Raw genomic sequence first — 22986 nt, 5'->3', positions numbered from 1 at the left:
CACTCAAATGCAGCAGGTATGTCTGACAACATGTACTTAAGTTACATATTCGAGTTCATTATGGGCATTTTCTCAATAGTGCTTTAATTTAAAATGTTTTCACTCAAACCACGACTGTGCTTGAAGGGCTCTCCCAACAGTCTCACCTTGGTGTTTACACTGAGCAGTTGTCTTGGACCATGCAAACTGTATTCCTTTCAAATAAAGCTAAAGCAGAAGACACCCAGCCACTAATGGAAGTCCATTCTACAGGATCAGTCCAAAGTAAGCCCCCAAGACACATACAACACAGATATCAGGTCCTTTGCACCAGCTGTCTTGCCCTACCAATGTGCTCCTCTTGGATTGCACTACTTGCTACTGTAGAAATACGTAGGTGAAATCATGACTATAAAAATACTTTCAATCTTTGACCTGAAAGTTAGAATTTGTGTGATACTAACATTTCAAAATCATATGCTAGAAGCTGGTAAATTGCAGAAGTCAAAAAGCAGCTTGTGAAAACATATTTTTCTTTATATATTTATGCATAAGTTAGCATAAAAGTCCATATAGGAGTTTTCACAGACCTGTCCATGTTTAAGTTGGTCTTTAGGAGAAAATTCTAACAGATCTTCAGATGACAGGCTTGTCTTCATTTTGACAATGTCCTTCTCAAACACTTTAATGTGAGATTCGATGGCATCCAATTGCTAGATTTTGGGAAAAGAGAGAGTATTTGTAGATAGCACAAGTATAAGCCAGCTTGCATTTCTGCCTTTCACTTACATTTAAAAAGAAATACTGAAAAACTAGTGCAGTGTATGCAGGATATGTTAATGGATGCTATCAAACAAAAGATTAGTTATTATAGATTATGTATCATAATTAACTTCTAAAGGAATTAAATTTCTAAGGTTACCTGGTCCATTTTAAACCCTGAATACAGAATTGAAATATCCTTGAAAAGTCACATTATAAATTACCAGTAGCGACAAGACATTTCTGCAGTGGTGACAGTTATCAGCATAGGAAACTGTCTAAATACACGCTTGCAACTTTCTGTTGGAAGAGTATTACGTCACATTGAAAATGGATCCGCATAAAGTCCAGCTGCTGTGAACTCTTGTGGAGTCACAGAATAAATTAGGTTGGAAGGGACCTTGAGAGATCTCTGGTGCCCATCAAAGCACATTGTCTGGGGCATGATCCTTTTGACAGTTACGTATCTCCTAGGATGGGGACTTGAACCTACCACTGTGGGCCACTGATCTAGTTTTTAACCAATCTTACTGAAACAAAACAAAACAAACAAAAAAAAGATTCCTTTTTAATATGTAGATGGTATTTCCTCTGTTATCATTTGGGTCTGTTACTGCTCATCTTTACTCTGCAGAGTCTAAGAAAAGTCTGGCTCTATCCTATTATGTAGTAGTAGACAGCAGTAATACCCACCCCCAGCTGTCTCGTTTCCATACTGAACTGACCCAGGTTTCCGAGCCTTTCCTCCTATGTGCCATGCTACAGTCCCCCAACCACCTTGAAAGCCTTCCTTGGCTCACTTCAGGAATGTCTATGTCTTCCACTGGGAAACCTAAAACTGGGCACAGTACCCACATATGATCTCTCAGGCAGCCCAGGATGCTGATGGTCTTGTTGCAAGGCCATGCTACTACACCATTATCAACTTGTCCACCGGGACCACAATCCTTTGGCAGAGCTGCTTTCCAGCTTGTTGGCCCCCTGGCCTCTGTTTGGACATGTCCCCTCCAGGTGCCAGACTTTGCATTTGTCTCTGTTGAACTTAATCAACTTTTCTAGCCATGGTGTGAGTTTGGGTGCCTCTGAACAGGAGCCCTACCCTCTGGCAAGATAAGTCCTTTTAATTTGTCAGTCAACCAGCCCTGCATTTCTCCTCCTAAACAAGGAGTTTCATTAATACTCCTGAACTTTGCAGCTTAATTAGATATCAAACACATTCTGAGATGGTTTGTTTCCAAACAATTTATTTCCTCACTTGTTACACGTACTAAAAACAGCACACCTTTTTACCTGTGAAGGCAATATAATCTGTATTTCATAACATATGATGAAGCACCTGATAAAAGGCACTTACGTCAGCCACATGCTGGATCTGTGGAAGAATCTCTGCTATCTCATGCTGTAAAGCTGCGACTTGTTCATCTATTTCATTTAGCTGCTGCATTATACTGTCTGTTTCAAAGATTGGTGTTAGCTCCTCCAGCTCCAAGTAAACACTGTGTAGAAGGTTTTGCTTTTGCTCCGAATCTTCCAAAGCCATCTGGAGACAAAATAAGAGCTTACTTTGATTCAGCAATGGTGAACATGAAAGTTTCACAGAGGTTAGTACCAGAATGAATCAGTTTTAATTTCCTATATGTCATTGACCACTGCTTATATTCCCAAAAGCTTAGTTCAGACCAAAACACTTGACTCATAAGGGAACTGAACTGCTGCATTCTGCAGGCAGAAAAATGAGAGATGTGGCACGATTTTAAGGGAATCGGATAAAATAAGTCTACATGAGCATGACAAAAGGTATAAAGAGGAGGATGAACTCAGAGAGAGGACCCACTACAAAAAAAAGTATGAGATCCTGGAGAAGATTCCTCTCCAGCTCCTTTGCAATGGTCAGGCTGACCCCAAGTATATGAGCAAGACATGTCAGCCAGACACCTGAAAAAAGTTTTCTGCACACCAGCTTGCAGAGAGCAGATGTAATAAGATGCTCCAGAAGGTACCTGGCCAGTTGTTTATGATGGGAAGATTCTTCCCATCTGCAGCTAACTGGATGAGCTTTTGGATTAATTATAGTAAATGTCTTCACGAAGAACAAGCGAGGGTTGCAAGAAATGCATGTGATCCACGTATCTCTGTGGCATATGAAGGAAAGGACCAAATGCATACCTCAACTCTAATAAAAACTTTGTGTGCATTTTCAAATCCACTAGTTTCCCAGCTCAGAACACAAAATTCACAAATGCAGGGGACAATAAAATTTTGTCACAAAAATGTTCACACATTTTAGAAATCAAAATCTCCTGATCGTGGCTACATGCTCTGTAACATATCAGCCCAGAGCAGTCAGCTAGTTTTTGTAAGGAATTTTTACTAGCTTTAGTATGAAAACCTGTGTTCAGAGCACCAACTGTCCCTTGGCATAAGTCAAGGAATGGATGTATAAAAAATTAAATTTCAAAATCTGGAATTTCCATAAATCATCTTGGCACTTGCTTAGCCCTGATCTTCCCTGTAACATGACAAACATTTGATTCATGAAATTACTAGTCAGAATGCCCTTCAAAATATAGAGAAAATGGCCTTCCAAACCACAGTTTACTTCGAAGCTTCCACCTAACACACAGACATTAAACACCACTTTACCCGTTTTGGATTACATACACACTATACAAAAAGAACCATGTATATTCAGGCAGTCAAAACCAATTATAGCCACACAGTAGGGTAACAGAAGACAATCATGTATTTCAGCACATTCACAAGACAGGCATGTCCAACACCAAAAAGTATCAATCTATATTTCATGAGTGTCTCTCTCTCTTTTTCACTTAAAGGCTTTACTGAAAATGGTAAATTATTTATGTCAGTAAGACTTAAGAATGCAAATTTGTGTTTCCGCAGAGCAATCTGTTCTAATAAGACCATGTATCTGCATCAACACTTACCTGAAGGTCACCAGTATGTTTGCACAAACTTTTTGCAGAGTCATTTTGAGCATCTGCTCTTAGCAAGCAGTTGGTGTTTTCTATCCAAACTTTCACATTCTTCAGGAGTTCATTGTATTCTTCCATCTTGTTGGCAGCCTAGAAATTTTACAAAGAAGCATAAATGACAAAATTTTACAAAGAAGATAAATGCACTTTTATTCACTGTATAGGATAAATGCATCTATGGACAAGACTAAAAGAAAACAGAATGCGTTTTCATGAAGCTCAGTTTAATTAGTATGATGAAATAAAGATCATAATTTTTCTGAAACAGTTTCATGATTTCAGGCTGTTTCCTCTAATCAAAGCAAATTACTGGAGGCATTGTTGCAATGTTAATTTAACAGATAGCGCATTAGCACAGTCATAGAGAACCCTCCTATCGCCTACCCAGAGGCATGAATTTCCCATGCAAACCCACATTAGCCATGGTGCGTAACTGGTCTTTTGGGATTGCAGCTGAATGTGACGTTTGCGAGTCCAGAAACTGAGCTACAATAAGATGATACACCTACAGCAGGCTTTTGAGCTTTTTGACTCATTTGACAGCTTTGGATGATATTTTATGAAAAGACTTTATTTAAGGTTTTTCTAAGATGTGGGGGTTTTTTTGTCTTATACTTTTACATTTGCATCTACCTTGTTCAAAATAGCAGTTCTGCACTCTGCAAGTTGTGAGACCTGTTGATACTGTTGAAGGGGGGACACTAAGATATCCATCAACTCCTGTGCATGGCAGGAATTTTGCTCTACTATATCATGCACTTCTGCATCCAGTTCATTGAGTTTGTAATGCCAAAGGTCCAGCATATCCCAGATTTGCTGCATGGACAGAGAGGGGAAATGAAATAAGAGGTTAGGCTCAAAGATAACAGCAGAGTTATTTGTTCTTCTTGTGGGGCATGAAGAATTAAAGATTTTGGAACTGATATGATGCAAACAGAACATGCTGCATCTACAGGTGTGATTCACAGTTGAAAAAACCCACATATTTTACTATGAGAAAGAACTGGTAAATATTTATCAGCTAAATGCTTGCTTGTACCTCTCCTTTTACAGATGTAAAATGAATGTAGGGCCATTTTATGCTCCTGCTAAAACAGGCTCTGTAGAAACAACCAAAAATCTTTCAACATTCACAGGTGGTTTTTTTTTATTATTGTTGTTTTTTTGGGTTTGGTGTTGTTTTTTTGCGAGATTACCTTCTGAACTTCTTTGGCTTTTGCAATGTTTTCACTCTTCTGTTGCAACATCTTTTCAATAGCTTGAAGGCCATTGTTAATAGTTTCTGCTTTTCTTTTCAGCACATTCTGAGGAGAGCTCTGCAAGGTTTCAAAGCTCACCTGTAAAGAGAAAACAAGAAGGAAGATTATAAAGGTTTGCATGTTTCTCTACACCTCCTCACCAAAATTATTCATATTCTTTTTATGTTTCTCTTGACGAGTCACTTAAAACCTCAGGAATGGAATTACATTTGCAGGAAGAAGCATTAATGTGAGCAAGTTCAATGTTTACGTGTTGTTCAGTAATTTCCTCTCACTCAAAAGTAACTGTTCAAGAAATACAATCCGTGAAGAAACTAACAATAAGACACTGCAGCTCCCTAGGTGCTTAGCTGCCCCTTTTAAACTAATCTGTAACAGAGGCTAATCATGCTGCATTGTGGAAAGGGTCACATTTAGATACATACTGTAAGAAACCTAGAATGACACCTCTATGTCTCAGCTGACAGCTATTACTTCCATGTAACAAATCTGGGAATATAGAAGTGCATCAATGTATTATGAATTTCTAAATAAACATTTAGAGATTTAGCAACAAAATAAAAGGCTCCAAGCCCCAAAAGTATGTGGAAATTAATTTTAGTCTTAAGAACTCCACAGGAATGAAAAATCAGTACACTGGAAGGCCTGATTTTTTTTATGTAATAAGAGAAACTCTCAAGTAAGCTGAAACTGAGTACTTGCCTGAGCGACAGTTACTAGGCACCAGGTTACTATGGACTAGATGAAGTGCAGGGAGTGAGAAAGTTCTTGCTCTTGGCCCAGAGTTTCATCTTTTCTTACTAAACCCTGCTAGCTCTTAGGGTCAGACAAGCACCAGGAAATTGTTAAATCATGGTAAATTCTGTGTGTGCTGCAGCCCTAGGATTTTTGGGGCATATGCACATTGAACAGCTTTATGTTGCACTGACGCAAAGATGTCTAGTTTAGTAGTTATTCTGTTCTGAAGCTTCCTATACATTATATCCTTTTTCTGGGAAGAGGAATTAAGATAAGTAAGTTAATGAATTATTTATCCATTTTATTTCTTAATATTATTAAAATTATTCATTATTTATGGATTCCAGCATGTAGTATCAGACCAAAATAATCATACCGATTGCAAAATATTGCATTGATAAAATTGTGTTATCAGGATGAATATATACCAGAAAGAACTACAGTGCTCCTCTCAAATACTCATGCTTATACAAAAAAAGCTATGATGTCCAAGCTGTACTTAGTGCCTAAGACTCTTTAGAAGAAGGAACTCAAGACTGTAATCACCAAGCACTTGACCATTACAACTACCCTAGAGCATACGAAACATGAAAAAATACTGATGTTTGTAGTGCTAGTTTCCAAAATAGAAGAGAACCGTGTAGGAGTGATACAACAGCTGGAAATGAGAAAGCAGACCAAGCACTGACTTCATATGTTTCCTCAGAAAAAATGCTGCATCTGTTGTGATCAGCAGGGTAGGATTTTAATTTCTAGAGTTCTTACTGGGATAAATCTGGGATAAATTTATTATATTTTTTCACATAAAATGCATGGCATCAATATTACAATTTATTTTCATCTTCAGGTTAAGCAGGTTTAGAAGGAGGCAGAATGCCATCAAAATATGATAAGTTAATTCAATTTAACACATGCTGGTATTTCTTAGTATGTAACTAAACTGACCACCAGTTCCACCAGGATTTATTTTGTTTCCTAAATGCATTTTGAAAATTTCCAAGATAATTTATATTGTTTTCCACTACCTAAATGTGAAAAGAAGATGTCATCTAGTTTCCAGTATCAGTTCTTTCACTCTGACGTGTAATGTATACATTGAGATAATCTTTTATCTCAGTAAATGAAACAGCAAACAACAACAAAAAGAACCCCAACAAACCCAAAGCATAAATACTGTATTATTTCCTTTCTTCTCCTCTCTCCTACCCAGTTGTTGGCTCTGAAAAGCCTGGTTTCTTTTGAAATAGATGTTACAAAGATAACTAAATGAAAACTAATAAGCTGTAATGAATAAGTCTCTAAATACTTAATACAAGATAAAAAGAATGAATAACCTCATAGATACTAACAAGTAACCGGACTTCAAAATTGTTTTATTGAACTTTCAGATGTCATCAAATTGACTGAGATTTACCCTTTAAAATTAGCATTAAACTTATTATTCCTGAAATAAAAGAAGGTTTTGTTTTTTTTTTTAAAAGTAACACAAATAAATAAAAATGACCATGATTATACCAGGCTAAAATTTTACCCCAAACTTATAGTATAACTCCATTTTCCTTTAATTTTGCTTCCAGTTAATTGTTTATATCCCCCCTAAATAGAGAACACTGCCAAAAGTCGATGCAATGTCAGTTAGTTATTTAAATTCCCGGCCTGCTTTTAAAGGAATGCAACCATGTCCCGAGGGGTGGTATAAAGAATGCCATGATACCCTAACACATGTGCAAATTAGATTAAAAAAAAAAAAAAAATCTGTTTTCAAAGTCCTCTTTTAACTCAGTTTAGAAAATATCTTCTCAGTTAAGCTATACAACCTTCCCAATCAACTCTTAACTACTAGTTCAGTTTAAGAACCAGACTGGATACAAGACAGCACCCATATCATACCCAAGACTTTATTAGTAGTGGGTCTGCCATGCCCTTTTTTAATGGAAAAGAAAAATCTTATATTCACACTGCTTGCTGCAAGGTCATTCTGTAAAGGAGACAGTTAACATGAGTTATCTTTCCTCATGCATTCACTTTCACAGAGAGGAAAAGTGCAAATATATATAATCAATGTTTCAAGTTGAAATTTACAGTTACAGCTTTCATCAAATACTACTATACTTATTTACACACTACAAAAACGTAAACACGAAAAATACATCAACAGTTACCTTGTCTTCTAGGTCTTGCAATACTTTCTTGCAGTCCTCCAACTGCGTTTCGATCTCTGCAGGAATTATTGTATGCAATTCAGAATATTTGATCCGGAGTTTCTCCATGATGTCCTTTAGAGTTTGACTTTCTTTACCAATCACATTCTGAATCTCCTACAAAATTAAGAATAATTCAGCAGTTTCACCAGTTTACACTGAGTGCATATGCATATGTACATATGTATATATATATATACACACGCATACATATTGTGTTTGCTATTTCTTACCATGATTATAGTCTGGAAAAGTTGGGGGGGGTATATCAAGTCTCATTTGATTACCTCTGCAAGCAGATTAACTTTGAGAAATACTCACTCATTTAACCAAATTATGCTTTTCAATCTGTAAGAATTAATTAAACTTGATAGTACTCCAGGTCAAGCAACTGACGCACTTACATTATATTGAGAGGTATAGCAATGTAATATTTGAAGTGCCCCTATGATTAAATGTTAACCTCTGGGCTCTCCCTTTTGCCAAAAGTGCATTTTCTCTTTGAAAGACATTTAATAGCCAACATTCATTCCTTCATTATTATAAACAACACAAAGACCTCAAAAAGCAACAGGTTTCAAGCTGAAGTGTCTGCTTTCAGGCAATTACGCAGAGCAGCACAGCAGGCTCCTTTCAAAACAGTAGTTTCCAGTTCTGCACAAAGAATGCAGGTTTTATGAGAAAAGACTTGAACAACTGTTTCTAGACCTGTGGCCTAGAAATAAAATCTGATCTAAGTCCTCTTGCAGAAAGAAAGAAGAAACTCATTTGTTTTGAAGGCTTTCTAGAATTTCAAGTTGAAAAGTTCCGTTTGTTTGCTTTATGGTTCCTTTTCCCACTGTTCAGCTATTTAAGAAACTCAAATTTTAAGTCAAGTTATTTGGGAAAATGATCCAAAGTTCCTACCAATGAAAGACAATGAAAGACATTAAAATTAAATCCTTTGCTTTTTCAATCAGGGGTAATAGTAATCCATTAACTCCTAGTCTTCACTTGGAAATCATTTCCCTCATACAAATACAATGCACAGAAGAAATATGTAGGAATCTGAGATTGACTTATTTTCTATCATCTCATGACAACTGGGTCTGATACTAGAAAACTCAAAACCATGAAACAGCCACGTGCCTCGTTCTACCATAGAGAAGGCTGCTGTTGTCAAATGACCCAGTTAAGATTGTGCCAGTATTTACAGGGGTTTATAGATTCCCTGACTTGAATTTGAAAGAATCAGATACATCAGTCTTCAAAACGAAACATTTCTTTGCAAACTGGTTTCTGTATATAAATGAATGTTCACATTTCAGACTATTTAGCTGGAAACCATATGCTTGTGAAAACTGTCCCAATCTTTCTCCTAGGGGACTAGATGAAATTATCTCCCATTTGCACACTCATCTATGGTGGCGAGTTAAAACTTCACCACCTGACTAACCTAGATTTGTCATCTGGAAGGGAAATAGGCATTTCCATTTAAAAAAATGCAATGGAGCACCAAGTAATGTTATAGATTTTATAGAAACTAGGTTTTCTTTAGAAGAAGAGATGAAACTGTAGTGCAGATTTTGGCTTACTGGTGTTTGTATTAGTTAAAATTATGAAAATTTTCAATCCTTTCAGCTGAATTTTCTACTGCTACAAAGAAATCATTTAACAGGATTGCTGCTAACATTTGTTTGTGCCAACTGACGTAAGGAACAGGACAAGGTCTTGTCCTGGGTTCAGCAGTAGTAGTCATTTTTCCCCTTCTTGGTAGCTGGTGCAGTGCAGTGTTTTGACTTTCAGCCTGGGAACAGAGCTGATAGCGATGTTTTGGTTTGGCCAAGGACTTTGGGAGCCTCATGCTCTGCCAAGGAGGAGGGGAAGGCAGGAGGAAGCAGAGACAGGACACCTGACCCAAACTGACCAAAGAGGTATTCCATACCACAGCACGTCACGCCCAGGATGTAACTGGGAGTTAGCCGGAAGAGCTGGGAGACTGCAGGGTTGGAGGAGGTATCGGTCGGAGCTTGGTCGGGCTGAGGGGGGCAAGTTATCGGTTGGCTGGTGCTGAGGTGTTGTATTCTCTTCCCTTGTTATTTCCTTTATCATTATTATCACTGGTGGTAGCAGCAGTGATTTGTGTTATACCTTAGTTACTAAACTGTTCTTATCTCAACCCGTGGGAGTTGCATTCTTTTTGATTCTCCTCTCCATCCCTCCGGGAGCAGGGGGAGGGCAAGAAAGGGGGGGAAGTGAGTGAACGAGTTGCCTGACTGGGTTTAAACCACGACAGGTCTAAACTCACTTTTGGGTGAATTTTAGGTGCTCAGAGTAGCACAGTTTGGGTGCAAGGGAAAAGACCAGGCATCAAGCACTTGCAGTGGTAACATCTCCTCTTGGATACGAAGAATTCAGTAAAACAGTAGATCCAATTCTAATTCTAGATAATTTTCAATAGAAAATCAACCCTTTCAGACAAATTGACAAGGTTCTACCACAGTGATGCTGGCTCATGTGTTCTCAGATGTAGTTAACATTTCTCTCTCATGCTAACCCCTATAATAATGCTCATATCTGCCACTATGGTCTTCAGCTTCTGTACTTTTCCTAGTGCTTTACCAGCTTCAAGCATTCATCTTCTAAAGAAAATACATGGTGGGAACCTGCAACTAGTTTTTATATAAAACTCAGCAGAGAACCCGAATTTGTAATGGACCTTAGTAGGTTAGAATAAATAAATTATGAAGTTCTATTGTTAAAAGATAACTCAAATATAATTAAAAGTATTTTTAAACAAGATTAAATAATTAAGACAGTAATATAAACACAGTTAAACTAGTTTGAAATAAATACAATTAAAATAATAAACTGTTATGAATAACAGAATTTCATAAAGTCAGTAATTCAAAGAAGAACAACAGAAAAATAGTTAAACGACATAAACGTATAGACTATGTTGCTGCAGAGTGCTGGTTGCTGCTGGTGGAGACTGTTGTCTTGATCACAATTTGATTCCTAAGAACCATTTAGCAGGTTAACCCCTGATGAGGGATATAAGTCCAGAGCATCTGAAGTGGCCCGGACTAGGTACCAGATGGGGAAGGGGGACAGGACATATAAGCAGTCCTTCTAAAAGGCATGCATCTGGCTGTGGACATGGCAGGGCCAATCATGGCCTGCTGAGTCAGATTCATTCTCTTTAAGTCAAGGCCAGGTTGGACATACCCTTGGGGTGACATGGTCTAATGTGAGGTTCTCTGTCCATGGCAGGGGGTTGGAACTAGATGATCTTAAGGTCCTTTCCAACCCTAACCGTTCTATGATTCTATGATAATGTGCATATGCCTATGTAGATACTTTGCCACTAATTTTATTTGGAGCAAGTTCAAGGCCCAGCATAAAAGAGAACATATTCTGAATGTCCACACACAATAACAGAGCCTTCACCAACCTCCAACTGTCCTGGCTTTCCAGAAGCACCTTGTAGTAACACAGGAGCACTCTGTAACGCATGTGTCACAGCACTTATTTCTTCAGCGAACTTGTTCCTCTGTTGAATCTCAGCTTGTACAGAATCCTTATGGTCCTGGATCTTTTCATACAACCTATGAAAGTTTTCCAGCAAGAACACATGGTTATACTCTATTTTAGAATTATCGTCTGTAACAAAACTCTGAGATTCTGGCCTTTATTGTCTCTTTTTCTCCAAAAATGAGACTTCAGATATTGCTAAGCAAAGTATGTCTGGTAGACTGAATCAAAAGCATGCATATTTAAACTGCAAACAGCTCAGCTTCTCAGTCTCAAGATGCTGGAAGAACAGAAGACATCGCAAAGATTTCCATGTAAAAAAAATGGGCACAGAGAGGGCAAGTACAATCACAGATTTGAAAAAAAAAAAATAAATAAATATTTGAGGCAAATTTCAAACAGTAGCACTCAGTAAGGCAAAAGTTGAAGTGTTGAAAAAGCACCAGGTCTCATTTTCATAAGACTGGAAGACCCACAAACCTCATTCAAGTTCACAAGAGCCTGGAACCTCCAAAATTGATAGTTATCCCTTCTGATTCCTGCTACATTTAAAGATAAATTGCAGCCCACACATGACATGGTCATATCACCCCTAACTAATACCTTCCAGTGCCCATGGAGGAGATAGCAGATGGGTTAGATGGAGCATTAGTCTGACCCTGGAGAGAATTCACTATCTTTTTAAGTGCATACCCAATAAAACACTGTGCTTCTAAGTAGTCCTATGTCTCTCTTCAAGAGAAATTTCACACTACTTACTTTTTACAGCGATCTTGCATTGCCTTTATCTCACAAAAAGCAGGAAGGGCAGCTTCTGCCTCAGTATTTTCAGATGTATTCAGGATGTTTCTTATTCGTTGAAGAAGTAGGAGTAAGAGGAGCTGTTGCTGGTTGATGTTTTCCTCTAATGAGTTCACAAAATCTAGTAATTCTACCAGTTCCTCTCTGGTGGCCTTTTCTTTCTCTTTAAGACCTTCTGGCTGTTCTTCCTGGAGCTTATCCAGAATTATTGTTTCTCGTTCCAGCTAAGTAAACAGCATGTCAAAGCATGAGATAAAGTGCTCTTTTATTCTATCACCTTAAGTTACATTATTCATTTACTCATACGCATGACTAACTATTGGGAATTACATAGCCAGAGAGCTTGATCTCTTTAGTGTGCCAAAACATTTGGGTTTGCTCTAACAAAGCACATAATCCCCCCATAGAGTACCTCTGGGTCTAGAGAACTCATGCTATAAATATCCCCATCATTTCTGTATCTAAGTTCAAGAAAGGCTGGGGATAAGTGGCTGATCAGTGGGAAAGAAATGATGTTCTGCACTAACCTCAACCTCATCTCTACCACATTCCCCAAAATTTATGGTTTGTTGAGCAACTCACCTCTTCATTGATGAATTTCCATTCCTGCTTTAGTTCTTCACAGTTTATTTCCAGCCCTTTTGCCACCTCAAGCAAACCCAGCCAATTTTCCCACAGTGCTGTCACCATCCTGCGCAGGGCCCTGTCACTTCTCCTGCATAATCTCATCAACTCTCCAGAGACCTGCCTCAGCTTCACAAGATCATCTTCAGCAGACTCAATGTTGGAGACTAAAATCTTATAGGAAAAATAAATCAATAAATCGACAAAATAATGCAGTCAGAAGTGTTAATGAAGCATTCAGTAACATGATTAGGATCCTCAAATAAAATGGCAGTCACTCCCCTGAGCTGGTTAAATATGGTTGCAATACAAGAATTCTCTTTGCTAAGAATATGGAGAAAGATGGGGTAAATAAAACAAAGCAAACAGAACAGTGGGCCTAGGCAATTACATTGTTCTTACTTTTTTGTTGTTATTTGGAAAGGAAGAGAAATGAGCAGGAGTTACAGATACATAAAATGATAAGCTTGCAATACAATGAGTAGTAAAATAGAAGGCAGCCAAGAGGCTGCTTATAGCAGTGGCTTGATGGGGAAAACAGCAAGGGAAAACTTCCCAGGAAACTGGAAAATCTCAGATTTCCACTTCTGAGGGAAAACAACAGCAATGTTAGAAAACTGATCAGTCCAGGTGCTGCAAAGAAGCAACAAGGAATCAGAACAGAAATGCAGCACTACCATAGGCACTGATAATGTGTGATTTCTACAGCAGTAAGATGTACTCATCTGACATGGCCTATTATAATCCAGTCTTTTTATAGGTATATAAACGTATCATGTGGGTTTATATATACAGAAATATAGGTCAAAGAATTTCACTTCTTTCTACTAGGATGGAACAGTGTTCATACAGTGTTCATAACTGCATAACAGTTTTGCATGAGATTTTTCAGTTCTTCAGAGCCTTTTTTACCTTGCTTTCTTCTAAGTGGTCCAAAGCTTCTTTATAAGACATTGGTGATTGAGACAAAGACTGTCTAAGCATCTTCTCCAGTCTGTTAAGATTATCACACACCTTATCTTTGGTTTTTATGTAGCTTTCATATTTTTCTAAATACCTGTAGGAAACAATAGACCAATCAAATTTGTTGCGGTTGCTCTCTCCAACCATAATGCTCACTAGAATTAAAAAGAAAATCTTCTGAGCTGGTAGTCCTTACTATTTTAGAAATTATCTTCAATTAGCATTTGTTCTTAGGGCACTGGAGCATTGTTATTAGGTCAAGAGGCCTAAGTGCCCCAGAGGTAAAGAAAAGCAGGTATATATATCCATATATCAGACATGGAGCTACTCAAAAGAATTGTATGCTGTGATCTAAGTCTCCGTCCTCCCCAGGCATTACCAAAAGTTAGTTCCCACACATTCATATATTCCACACAGTCTATTTGTCCCTACAATGCGTGGGGACTGTACAATTCTGTTTTTTTTTATTTCTATATCTTGCTATCTCTTTGTTATTAATAAAGCCTTTAAAGTCATCCAATTCTTTTATTCTAAAAGGAGATTTGAAGGTTATGCTCAACAGAACCAGAAGCACTGGATCATCAGCACACAATTTTAGAAACATAGAATGATTGAATGGTTTGGGTTGGAAGAGACCTTAAAGACCAGCTAGTTCCAACCCCCTGCCATGGGCAGAGACACCTTCTGCTAGACCAGATTGCTCAAAGCCTCACCCAACCTGGCCTTGAACACTGCAAGGGATGGGGCATCCACAACTTCTCTGGACAACCTGTTCCAGTGTCAAAAAACCCTCACAGTAAAGAATTTCTTCCCAATATGTAACTTAAATCTACCCTGTTTCAGTTTAAAGCCATTACAGGCCCTTCTTATGTTGGATACAGTACTCCAGGTGGGGTAAGAGAGGAGTAGAGGGGAGAATGGCCTCCGTCAACCTTCTGGTCACATTTCTTTTGATATAGCCCAGTATACAGCTGGCTTTCTAGGCTGCAAGTGCACATTGCCAGGTTATGCTGAGCTTCCTGTCCATCAACCCCCCTAAGTCTTTCTTCTCAGGGCTGCTCTCAATCCATTATCTGCCCAGCATTTATCTGTGCTTGGGATTGCCCTGACGCAGGTGCAGGACCTTTTACACTATCTCACAAACTTTTTCAGTGTATACACATGGAGGTACATCTGAAGGTATGCACCTTCAGCTCTCTTCCATACCTATATTTGAAGGAAAGAAACTATGGCCTGCATCTTGTTTGGTCTTTACTTTCTTAATTCATCAGAATAGTCTATGGAAGACATGCATTAGAGTCCCTTGGCACCTCTGAAGATTGTTCTAACCTCCACCAGCACTGATTAGAGACAATGGAAATATGCTTTCTTCTGATTGTGGTACCCTATGACCCTCAGTCATATCCCATAGATACTTCTTTGAATATGCTAAAAATGACTGCATTGTAAATTAGTAGCAATGTAATTATTGTCTAGTAATTTTCCTTCCAATCACACCTTGGAGCAACAGAAATGCTTAAAGTTCTTTCTGCTAAATTACCATAAAACCAACACTGCATTTATTATCAGTCGAATTTCTTATAATAAGGAACATTAAGATCTCTAAAACCTACCTCTGTTCATCAGCTTCCTTTCTGTGAGCCTTATTCTTTAATGCCAAGCTCTTATTGATTAATTCTGTTAAAGTATTTTCCAGATATGTTTTGTCTTCTGGTTTCACTAGGCTTTTCAGCTTGGAGTACAGGTTTTCTATGTTAGCCTTTGCAGAGTTGAACACTTCTGGTTCCCACTGTGGGGTCTGATAGCCCTCCTCTGAGCCACTGAGCTCTGGTGCGGCAGACTGGACTTGAGTTTTGTAGTCCTCAAGCAACCTGGCAGCCCTCTGAACAGCCACGGTATAAAGCTCACCAGCCTTACATGCCTCCTCCAGAGTACTCTGAAAATGTTAAAAAGACACAGGAACAATCAAAAAAAAGCTACTGTGCTCCTCTGGATACCAGATAGTCTTCTCAGATTTTCACACCTGGCTGTCACTGAGACTAATATTCCCCGTAATTGGCCTGAGGAGGTGACTATACTCCGTAGGCAGTCACAGAGCAGTGCTGCAAGTATGGACTGACTGCCCTCAACCATAGGAACAGGTCAAAACTAGAAAAGTCAATAGAGAAGGATGGCAGAACACAAGAGCTGCAAGATCCCTTATGGATATGGCAGTATACAATCTTATGATCCGTTCAGACAAGGAAAGCCCAAACATTGATGCTGTATTTGTTTATGGAGGGGATATCTCTGCTATGACTTGCAGAACTGCTTCAAGCTAAAGCCTCTTCTTGTATATATTTATACACAGAATAATGTGTGACGTGTGACTTTGCCAGCTACTGGATTCCCACATGGCAGAGAACTTTTGGCATTGTGCTTTCCACACAATACCCAAGCAGCAAAGATGTAACACAGCAAACCAGGAAATCTGGCAGCAGGACCGTAAGTCCATCAGGGACACTGAGTTCTGCTCCCTGTTATTAGCTACTACCTTATATTTCCTTGTTTGTCCCCATGAATCTCTTGAGCAGTCAAGGCACAGGTTTTCTTGATCACAACACAATTCCAGAACCTCTCTGCTAGGAAAATTACCATCTTTTGGTTTCCAACATAAATTTATCACAAACACTTTCTCTTTGTATTAACACTTCTCTTTAGCTTAAGCAGTCCTTTTCAATCCATTAAGTCTACCCCTTGCTTAATTATATCTCAGCTAGATTTCCCATTTGTCCACAGTTTACCAGCTTGAGCAAATTCACTTTTATTAACTGCTCTCAACACTCCTCATCCCTCTAACACCATCTGCTCTTTTTTAAGTGGACTTTACCTGACAAAAGCATCAAGAATCAGGTCAACCCTCCAACAATCCTTTATCAATGACTTATATACTTGTAATTGAAGCCCTGGATCCTGGTTGCCATTCCTTTCCTCACTCTTCCTGAGCCCTGATCCCATTGGTTTGACCCGTGCTTTACTCTCCTTGATCATTCCCAACTTATAAGCTTTTTCTTTACAGTAGAAACAACGAACTTCTGGGATTTTTTATCATTGTCACAGTTGAAAATGGTACATAAAATCAGTCCCAAGAATAGTCCCACAAAAATTGCACCCAGTCTCTCTTCAGCTCAATATTCAACTCAACCTTTTCCTTCCTCCCCTTTACTTTTCTTTTATGCAAATCCCCACTGCTTGATTATAATCAAATTGAAAAAAAACAATTTTTCTGGATCGTTATTTTCTTATCATGATTCCTATCATATCCCCCAACGCAGAGATGATCATGAGCCAAGGATATAAGTCCTGAAAATATAAATGCTAGTCACCCACAGATCATCTGATTATTGTGAAAAGACATAAAGCCATACCTTACTTTTATTAAATATACTTACAACACGGGCAGCAATGTCTGTCTTCAGCTGTATTCCATGATCCTGCAGTGTCTCTAATTTTGCATCTGTACCAGCAGCAATAAATTTTTCTTGTTTTTCTTCCCTCTCTTTTTCCATTACACATTTAATAGCAGAAAACTTTGCTTGGATCATATTCTGAATTGCTTCCCATCGTATTTTTTCATACTGCATTGTTTTTATATCTACCAGAAGTGGCTGCTGGAGCTCTGATTGAATATACTTTATGATGTGGGATAGATGCTCTGATTCATTCTGACTACCTTCCTTGTTTATACCCTGGAGACCAGAGACCAAGTTTTTAAGAAGCTGATTCAATTCCTCAACATCTTTCTCCAGGTTCTTTATTTCTTTCCTCTTAGATTCTTTGAATGGTGTATCAAAGACCTCATTTTTGTTTAGTTGATTTGCTGCCTCCTGGATTAAGTACAATATTTGTTGAACGGTCTGAAACAGAATCAGGGCAGATATAAGATCCTCAGCTGGAGAAGAGCTACAGCTATCATTTAGAATGTTAGCTTCTTTTCTTACAGTAGATATCACAGTCTGGATTTCATTTAGCAGTGCTTGAATCTTATCATATTCCCTAACAACATTATCAAAATGTATTATCTTCCCTTTAATTTTATTTTTAATTTTTAAAAAATTAGTTCGCAATTCATCCAGCTGCAGTGAGTCCCATTTTAGGCCTACACATTCAAAGATTTCTTTGTACTTCATGATTTGTGACAAATTGGATTGAAACACTATTACTTTTTCTTGAAGTGCCTTGCATTTATCCTTCACTTCCACCTGGGCACTTAATAATTCATCTTCTTCCAGGTTAATTTCACCAGAATGCAGATCATCAAGATCTCTCTGCAGTAAAATTACTCCCTCAGCAAACTCTTTGTAGACAACTATCTTTCTTTCTACTTCATGAAGTTTACTCTGAATTTGCCTCTGTGTCTTCCTTGCTCTGTTCTTCAGACTTCTTAACTGATCAATCAAAAATAGTTGTTCAGACAGGCTCAGCTCCCCAGCTGTGACCTGGCTTTCTGTACAGTGGGATGAGATCAGCCCTTCTATTTCCTGTATATCCTTCAAAATCTCCTTTAAAATGGCTTGTTGATTGATTAACTCTGACCACGTGCTGCTTTGGTTCATGTCAGGCCTAGCAAGAATCTCAGCATTGCGAAGCTGACAGTGAACTTTTTCTACTTCTGCAATAAGTTTTTGCCTCTCCTCCAGCTGGAGCTCTAGGTGCTGTAATCTTTGAGCAGATTTTAAAACAAGAGCCTTGTATGAATTCTGCAATGTTTGTACAAGGAAGGTCATATCAGAGCTCTCCTCTGGCTTTAAGCTGGGAATGATGTGCTGGAGTCCATAATTCAGTGACAGAATCACAGGTTCTCTGTTTTGAACTTCTGTGATCAGAAGCTGACAACTTCCGATTTGTGATTTAACATTACTGGGAAAAAGTGCTGCTTTTTGATCAAGAGAGGACAGTGAATCTTTGACCCATGAAATATTTTCTTTCAGCTTCTTCATAATTTCATTTTTCATGAGAGCAGGACCAGTGACCTGAACATCCTCTCGAAGAGTTTGTTGTGCTGATAATGCTTCCAATTTGCTCTGCAAATCATGTATAGAGTTCTCCAAAGCTACCTTCTCTTGATCACTCCAAATTCTTTTCATCTGCAGTTCAATCCTTCTTTTTAATAGAGAAAGACCATGTTTAATGTCCTGTAGCTCTGTAGTCCAAAGTACAGGGTAATTGGCTTTTCCTGCAGCTGAAGAATGTAACTCTGCTTGTACATACTGTTCTTGTATCAGTCTCTGAATATCACGTGCTTTATCCATAAGCAGGTTAAATTCATCGATTTCTGCTACAACTTGATCATGCTTCTTTTGCACTGTTTGTTCCATGTGTTGCCACCATTGTTCCAGTTGCCTCATTTGGCTTTCAGTTAACACTTTATCCATGCATGTTAAATGCTGAGATAAACTTTCTTGCTGAGTCTTCAACTGGTTTAAGACATCTCTTTCTTTTTTTAAGGACTCTATGCATGCCTTAATTTTCTCCAGAAGAACTGTGTTGTTCATAGGGCCCCTGCCAAAAATATGAGTAGTGTTTTAGAATAACAAAGCAACTCCTAAAACATGGAATAGACACATTTAAAAAAAAAAAGTTATTTTAGTTTTTAGAAAATTATTCACTCACTTTATTCATTTAATCATATGTATCTCTCAATGCTCTCTCACAAATTTCCTCACCACTGTTTCAGTATCATTATTTCTTGCTTATTTGTACATCACTAGTTATTTATAGATAACTCTGCAAGAAAGGTATATTCTAATTTATATTCTCTAAAACTGCAGTATTTGTTAATTTGTGATTTCCTAAAGGAATGTAACCTCCCTTTAAAGTTATAATAAATAAAATTTTAAAAATCAGCAAAAGTGTTTGTTCATCTCTAAGTGAATTAATACTTTATGGTAATTTCTTATTTATGATGAAGATAGAGCTTAGTTATAAGAAAAACTTTAAAAATTCCCATTTATTCAAGAGATTATCTATTCATCTTTTATTTCCAGGAGTATTTTGAAATTCCCACCTAAAATACATTCAGCAGCTAGATTTTTATTTTTGTGAATCTCTGTGCTGTAAATTAACATTATTTATTTTAAAGATTTTAAAATTATTGTGATACATTATTGTGAATGATAGGCTAGTTCCATGTTTTGAAGGCTAATTCATAAAAGGTGCTAAATATTTTGTGTGCATCGTTACCTCTGAATTGATACCGTAGACTTACTTCCTGCCACAGAATTCTTCCCATCAAATAAGATTAATTTTCAGAGTAATGAGATATTTCACTCAGGAAAAAACAGAACTGATGAGTCCTTAAAGAAAAATTAATATTTCACATCTACCATAATTTTTAAAAATTATTTTAATATGGCTTTTACATAGGTTTTGATCACAGCAACCATTTCTTTGTTTTGCCTAAAAAATAGAAGAGTTGATGTTGCTAAAGATTAGCAGAGAACCCCCCAAAATGCTTCTGTTTAAGGTTCTTAAATTTACAAACCAATGAAACTTCTCTGGGTACCCAATTATTAATGAGATGGATAAAACATCGTGTTCTTGCTGAGTATTATTCAGGCATGGCACAAAGTTCAGTCTAGGACCATATTTGTTCTGCAACCTATTATCAGAAACTCTCAATTATACTTACAGCTTTATGTTATCTTTTTCTGTTGACAGATTTTTCATTGAGGACTGTGCAGCAGAAAGATTTTTCTGGTACTCATTAATTAAACAGTACTGTTGTTGCTTCACTGCCTTAACAGCATCAAGTTCTTGAAGCAGCCTGTCCCAGCAGGGCACTGCAGAATCTGTGGTTTGCAGCCCTGCTCTGTTCGATCCTGTTGCATTGGGAAAAGCTTCTTGACTATGACACAAAGATTTTGCCTTCCATGTTTCCAGTTCAGCTTGTAAATTCTACAATCAAGCCCACCACAGAGAGGGGATTAAAAGAGGATCTCAAACCACTTTCAGCTTTCAACACAAAATACAGTTAAATACCAATATATCTACAAATATACACTTGTTCATTCACATGCAAATGAACATCCATGCCTGTGTACATCATGGAAGCACATGTGCAATCATAGATGTATCTACTACTGCACTCTAGAACAGCACTACAAAATATGGTATTTACATAGACATACTTGCATTAAGGCACAGTGTTTTTAGATTACCTGGTAGACATACTGACTAATCATGCAGTCAAACTTCAGATAGGATGATATGCAACAATTTCATTTTGCCCAAGTGAATCATAATTCTGTAAGTGTATCACTACATTAACAATGAGGAATGGCTTTGCACTTTCCATACCTCCAGCTCTTTTAATTGTTCATTTATAAGCACAATATCCAGTTCAGCCGCTTCATTTTTCAGCTCATTGACCTTTTGTTCCTCTTCAAAATATTCAGTGTTTATTTGCACCCCAGGAAGTAGCTCCTTCTGGACAACCACTTCTGCATCTGTGTCCTACAACACAAAACAGGATTCTTATTTCTGAAGGTCCTAAACCAGAAAGTTTTCTGATTGCAGCACTTGGCTTCACATGTTTAAGTCATGCCTAAATCCTACTGCAGCATCCTCCACAGCCTTTGTGGGTCAACCACGACCCAGAGGTTGGAACCTACACCACAACCACCCACCTTTGTGGTCACCCCAGCTTGACAGCACTGCTCAGCTAGCTATGTAATTCCTGCCCATCATTTTAAATTTGAAATTCTGATATCCCCACCTTCAAATAACATTCTCCCTGCACCCACCTCTCCTACTGATATATTCACAGGTCTATCCTGTCTTTTTCCCCTCTTCCTTATAAATTCATAGATCTTTAGTCTCCCCTCATCCCCACATTCCTTCTGCTCAGCACATGCCTTGATACACTGATGCAGCCTTTACCAGGACCTTTTCTTCAGCTGTTCTTCACAGGGCAACTCATGCATGAAGCACAAAGCAACTCAGGCATGTGACACAAAGCCACGGCTGCTACTACAAATGCTATCTGACATCAGGGGTAAGACAAGAGTGCTAGGGAGCCATGTCTCAGTTGGGGTGGGGAGGAAGGGAATAGGGGGCTCCTGAACCAGACCCTGGCACATCAATTCCCACAATGACAGAAGGACAAGTCACTTGGGGTGTGCCAGGTTTAACAGCCCATCAGCTGAGCTGAGGTTGCCCAGGTGGATACTCTCATCTCAACTCAGTTCAGATGCAAAATGTAATCCTTTATATCAGCTTCAGCTATTGCAGACAACAATATAAATGAAATGTCACAGGCTTATTGTCACATGGCAATAACTTAAAAATCTTTCTGTGCTTACCTTCCCCCTATACCTGGTGTAAACTGTGATGTGTTTCACGTATAGACTTTGTGTGAGTGAATACATACAGATATACAGATGCAACTACAGTGTGAGCTTGTTCATAGTACCAACATATAAACGAGTAACAATGACATATTCTTGTTTGACAAATTTACTATATTGATACTTTAGATTATTTTACTAGGAAGCAGCCAGCTATCCCAGCAGCCATATCCCTTGTAAGCTATCACTGTCTCTGTCTCCCTGCTGGTCATGAGCTATCCAAAATATACCTGCTTCCAATTGTGCGAAACAGGTAGCACATTGTAGACATTATCAGAAAATAATAACTCTATTCATTTGAACTCTTTTGGTTCTTTTCAGTCAAAACTGAAGGGGAGCTCTCAAAAAATAGTCCATCAGAGAACTTTTTCATTTCTCTGTGTAAACATCTGCAACAGTTGTATCAATTCAAACATAAGATTTCATCTTAGGAAACTTTGGAGTGCCATTGAATTAAGTAAGCTGAAAAACTCAGGTAAGTTATCACAGAGTGAGGAGTAAATCCACTTTAGCAGAATAAAATATAAACACATCAAAACACACAGTAAAGTGTCCTAACACTAAGGAAAACCCCAGGCTTGCTGTGTAGACATTTTGCTTGTTCCATCATGTTCTCAACGTATATTGTGGCACTGCCTCCCCATATACACAGACATACAGACAGTATCATTCTCCCCAGACACTAGTTTTAATGTTTTCAGTATCATCAGATGGTTGGAGAGGGATGAAAAAATGAGAAGGTAAGAGCATGGGTGTTGCTAATCAG

At 38.1% G+C, this 22986-nt stretch overlaps 1 protein-coding gene across 9 annotated transcripts in view; it reads right to left on the bottom strand.

Moving 5' to 3' along the window:
* The window catches only part of SYNE2 (spectrin repeat containing nuclear envelope protein 2), a 184781-nt gene that overhangs the window by 86165 nt on the left and 75630 nt on the right, over window positions 1-22986 (bottom strand). For all 9 annotated transcript variants that reach the window (XM_057416222.1, XM_057416214.1, XM_057416218.1 and 6 more), the window contains 14 exons: window positions 21172-21327; window positions 20504-20769; window positions 17265-19374; window positions 15447-15769; window positions 13783-13927; window positions 12829-13044; window positions 12205-12470; window positions 11366-11519; window positions 7894-8049; window positions 4931-5071; window positions 4368-4550; window positions 3687-3824; window positions 2096-2281; window positions 570-692 (listed from right to left, as the gene is read on the bottom strand). In XM_057416222.1, coding sequence (XP_057272205.1) covers window positions 570-692; window positions 2096-2281; window positions 3687-3824; window positions 4368-4550; window positions 4931-5071; window positions 7894-8049; window positions 11366-11519; window positions 12205-12470; window positions 12829-13044; window positions 13783-13927; window positions 15447-15769; window positions 17265-19374; window positions 20504-20769; window positions 21172-21327 — 4563 coding nt within the window. The remainder of the gene's footprint in view (window positions 1-569; window positions 693-2095; window positions 2282-3686; window positions 3825-4367; window positions 4551-4930; window positions 5072-7893; window positions 8050-11365; window positions 11520-12204; window positions 12471-12828; window positions 13045-13782; window positions 13928-15446; window positions 15770-17264; window positions 19375-20503; window positions 20770-21171; window positions 21328-22986) is intronic.

This window comes from Pezoporus wallicus, unplaced genomic scaffold, assembly GCF_028554395.1.
Source record: "Pezoporus wallicus isolate ANWC-B61680 ecotype Strahan unplaced genomic scaffold, APGP_CSIRO_Pwel_v1 scaffold_2146, whole genome shotgun sequence".
Lineage (NCBI taxonomy): Eukaryota > Metazoa > Chordata > Aves > Psittaciformes > Psittacidae > Pezoporus > Pezoporus wallicus.
This window is presented reverse-complemented; position numbering and strand designations above follow the sequence as displayed.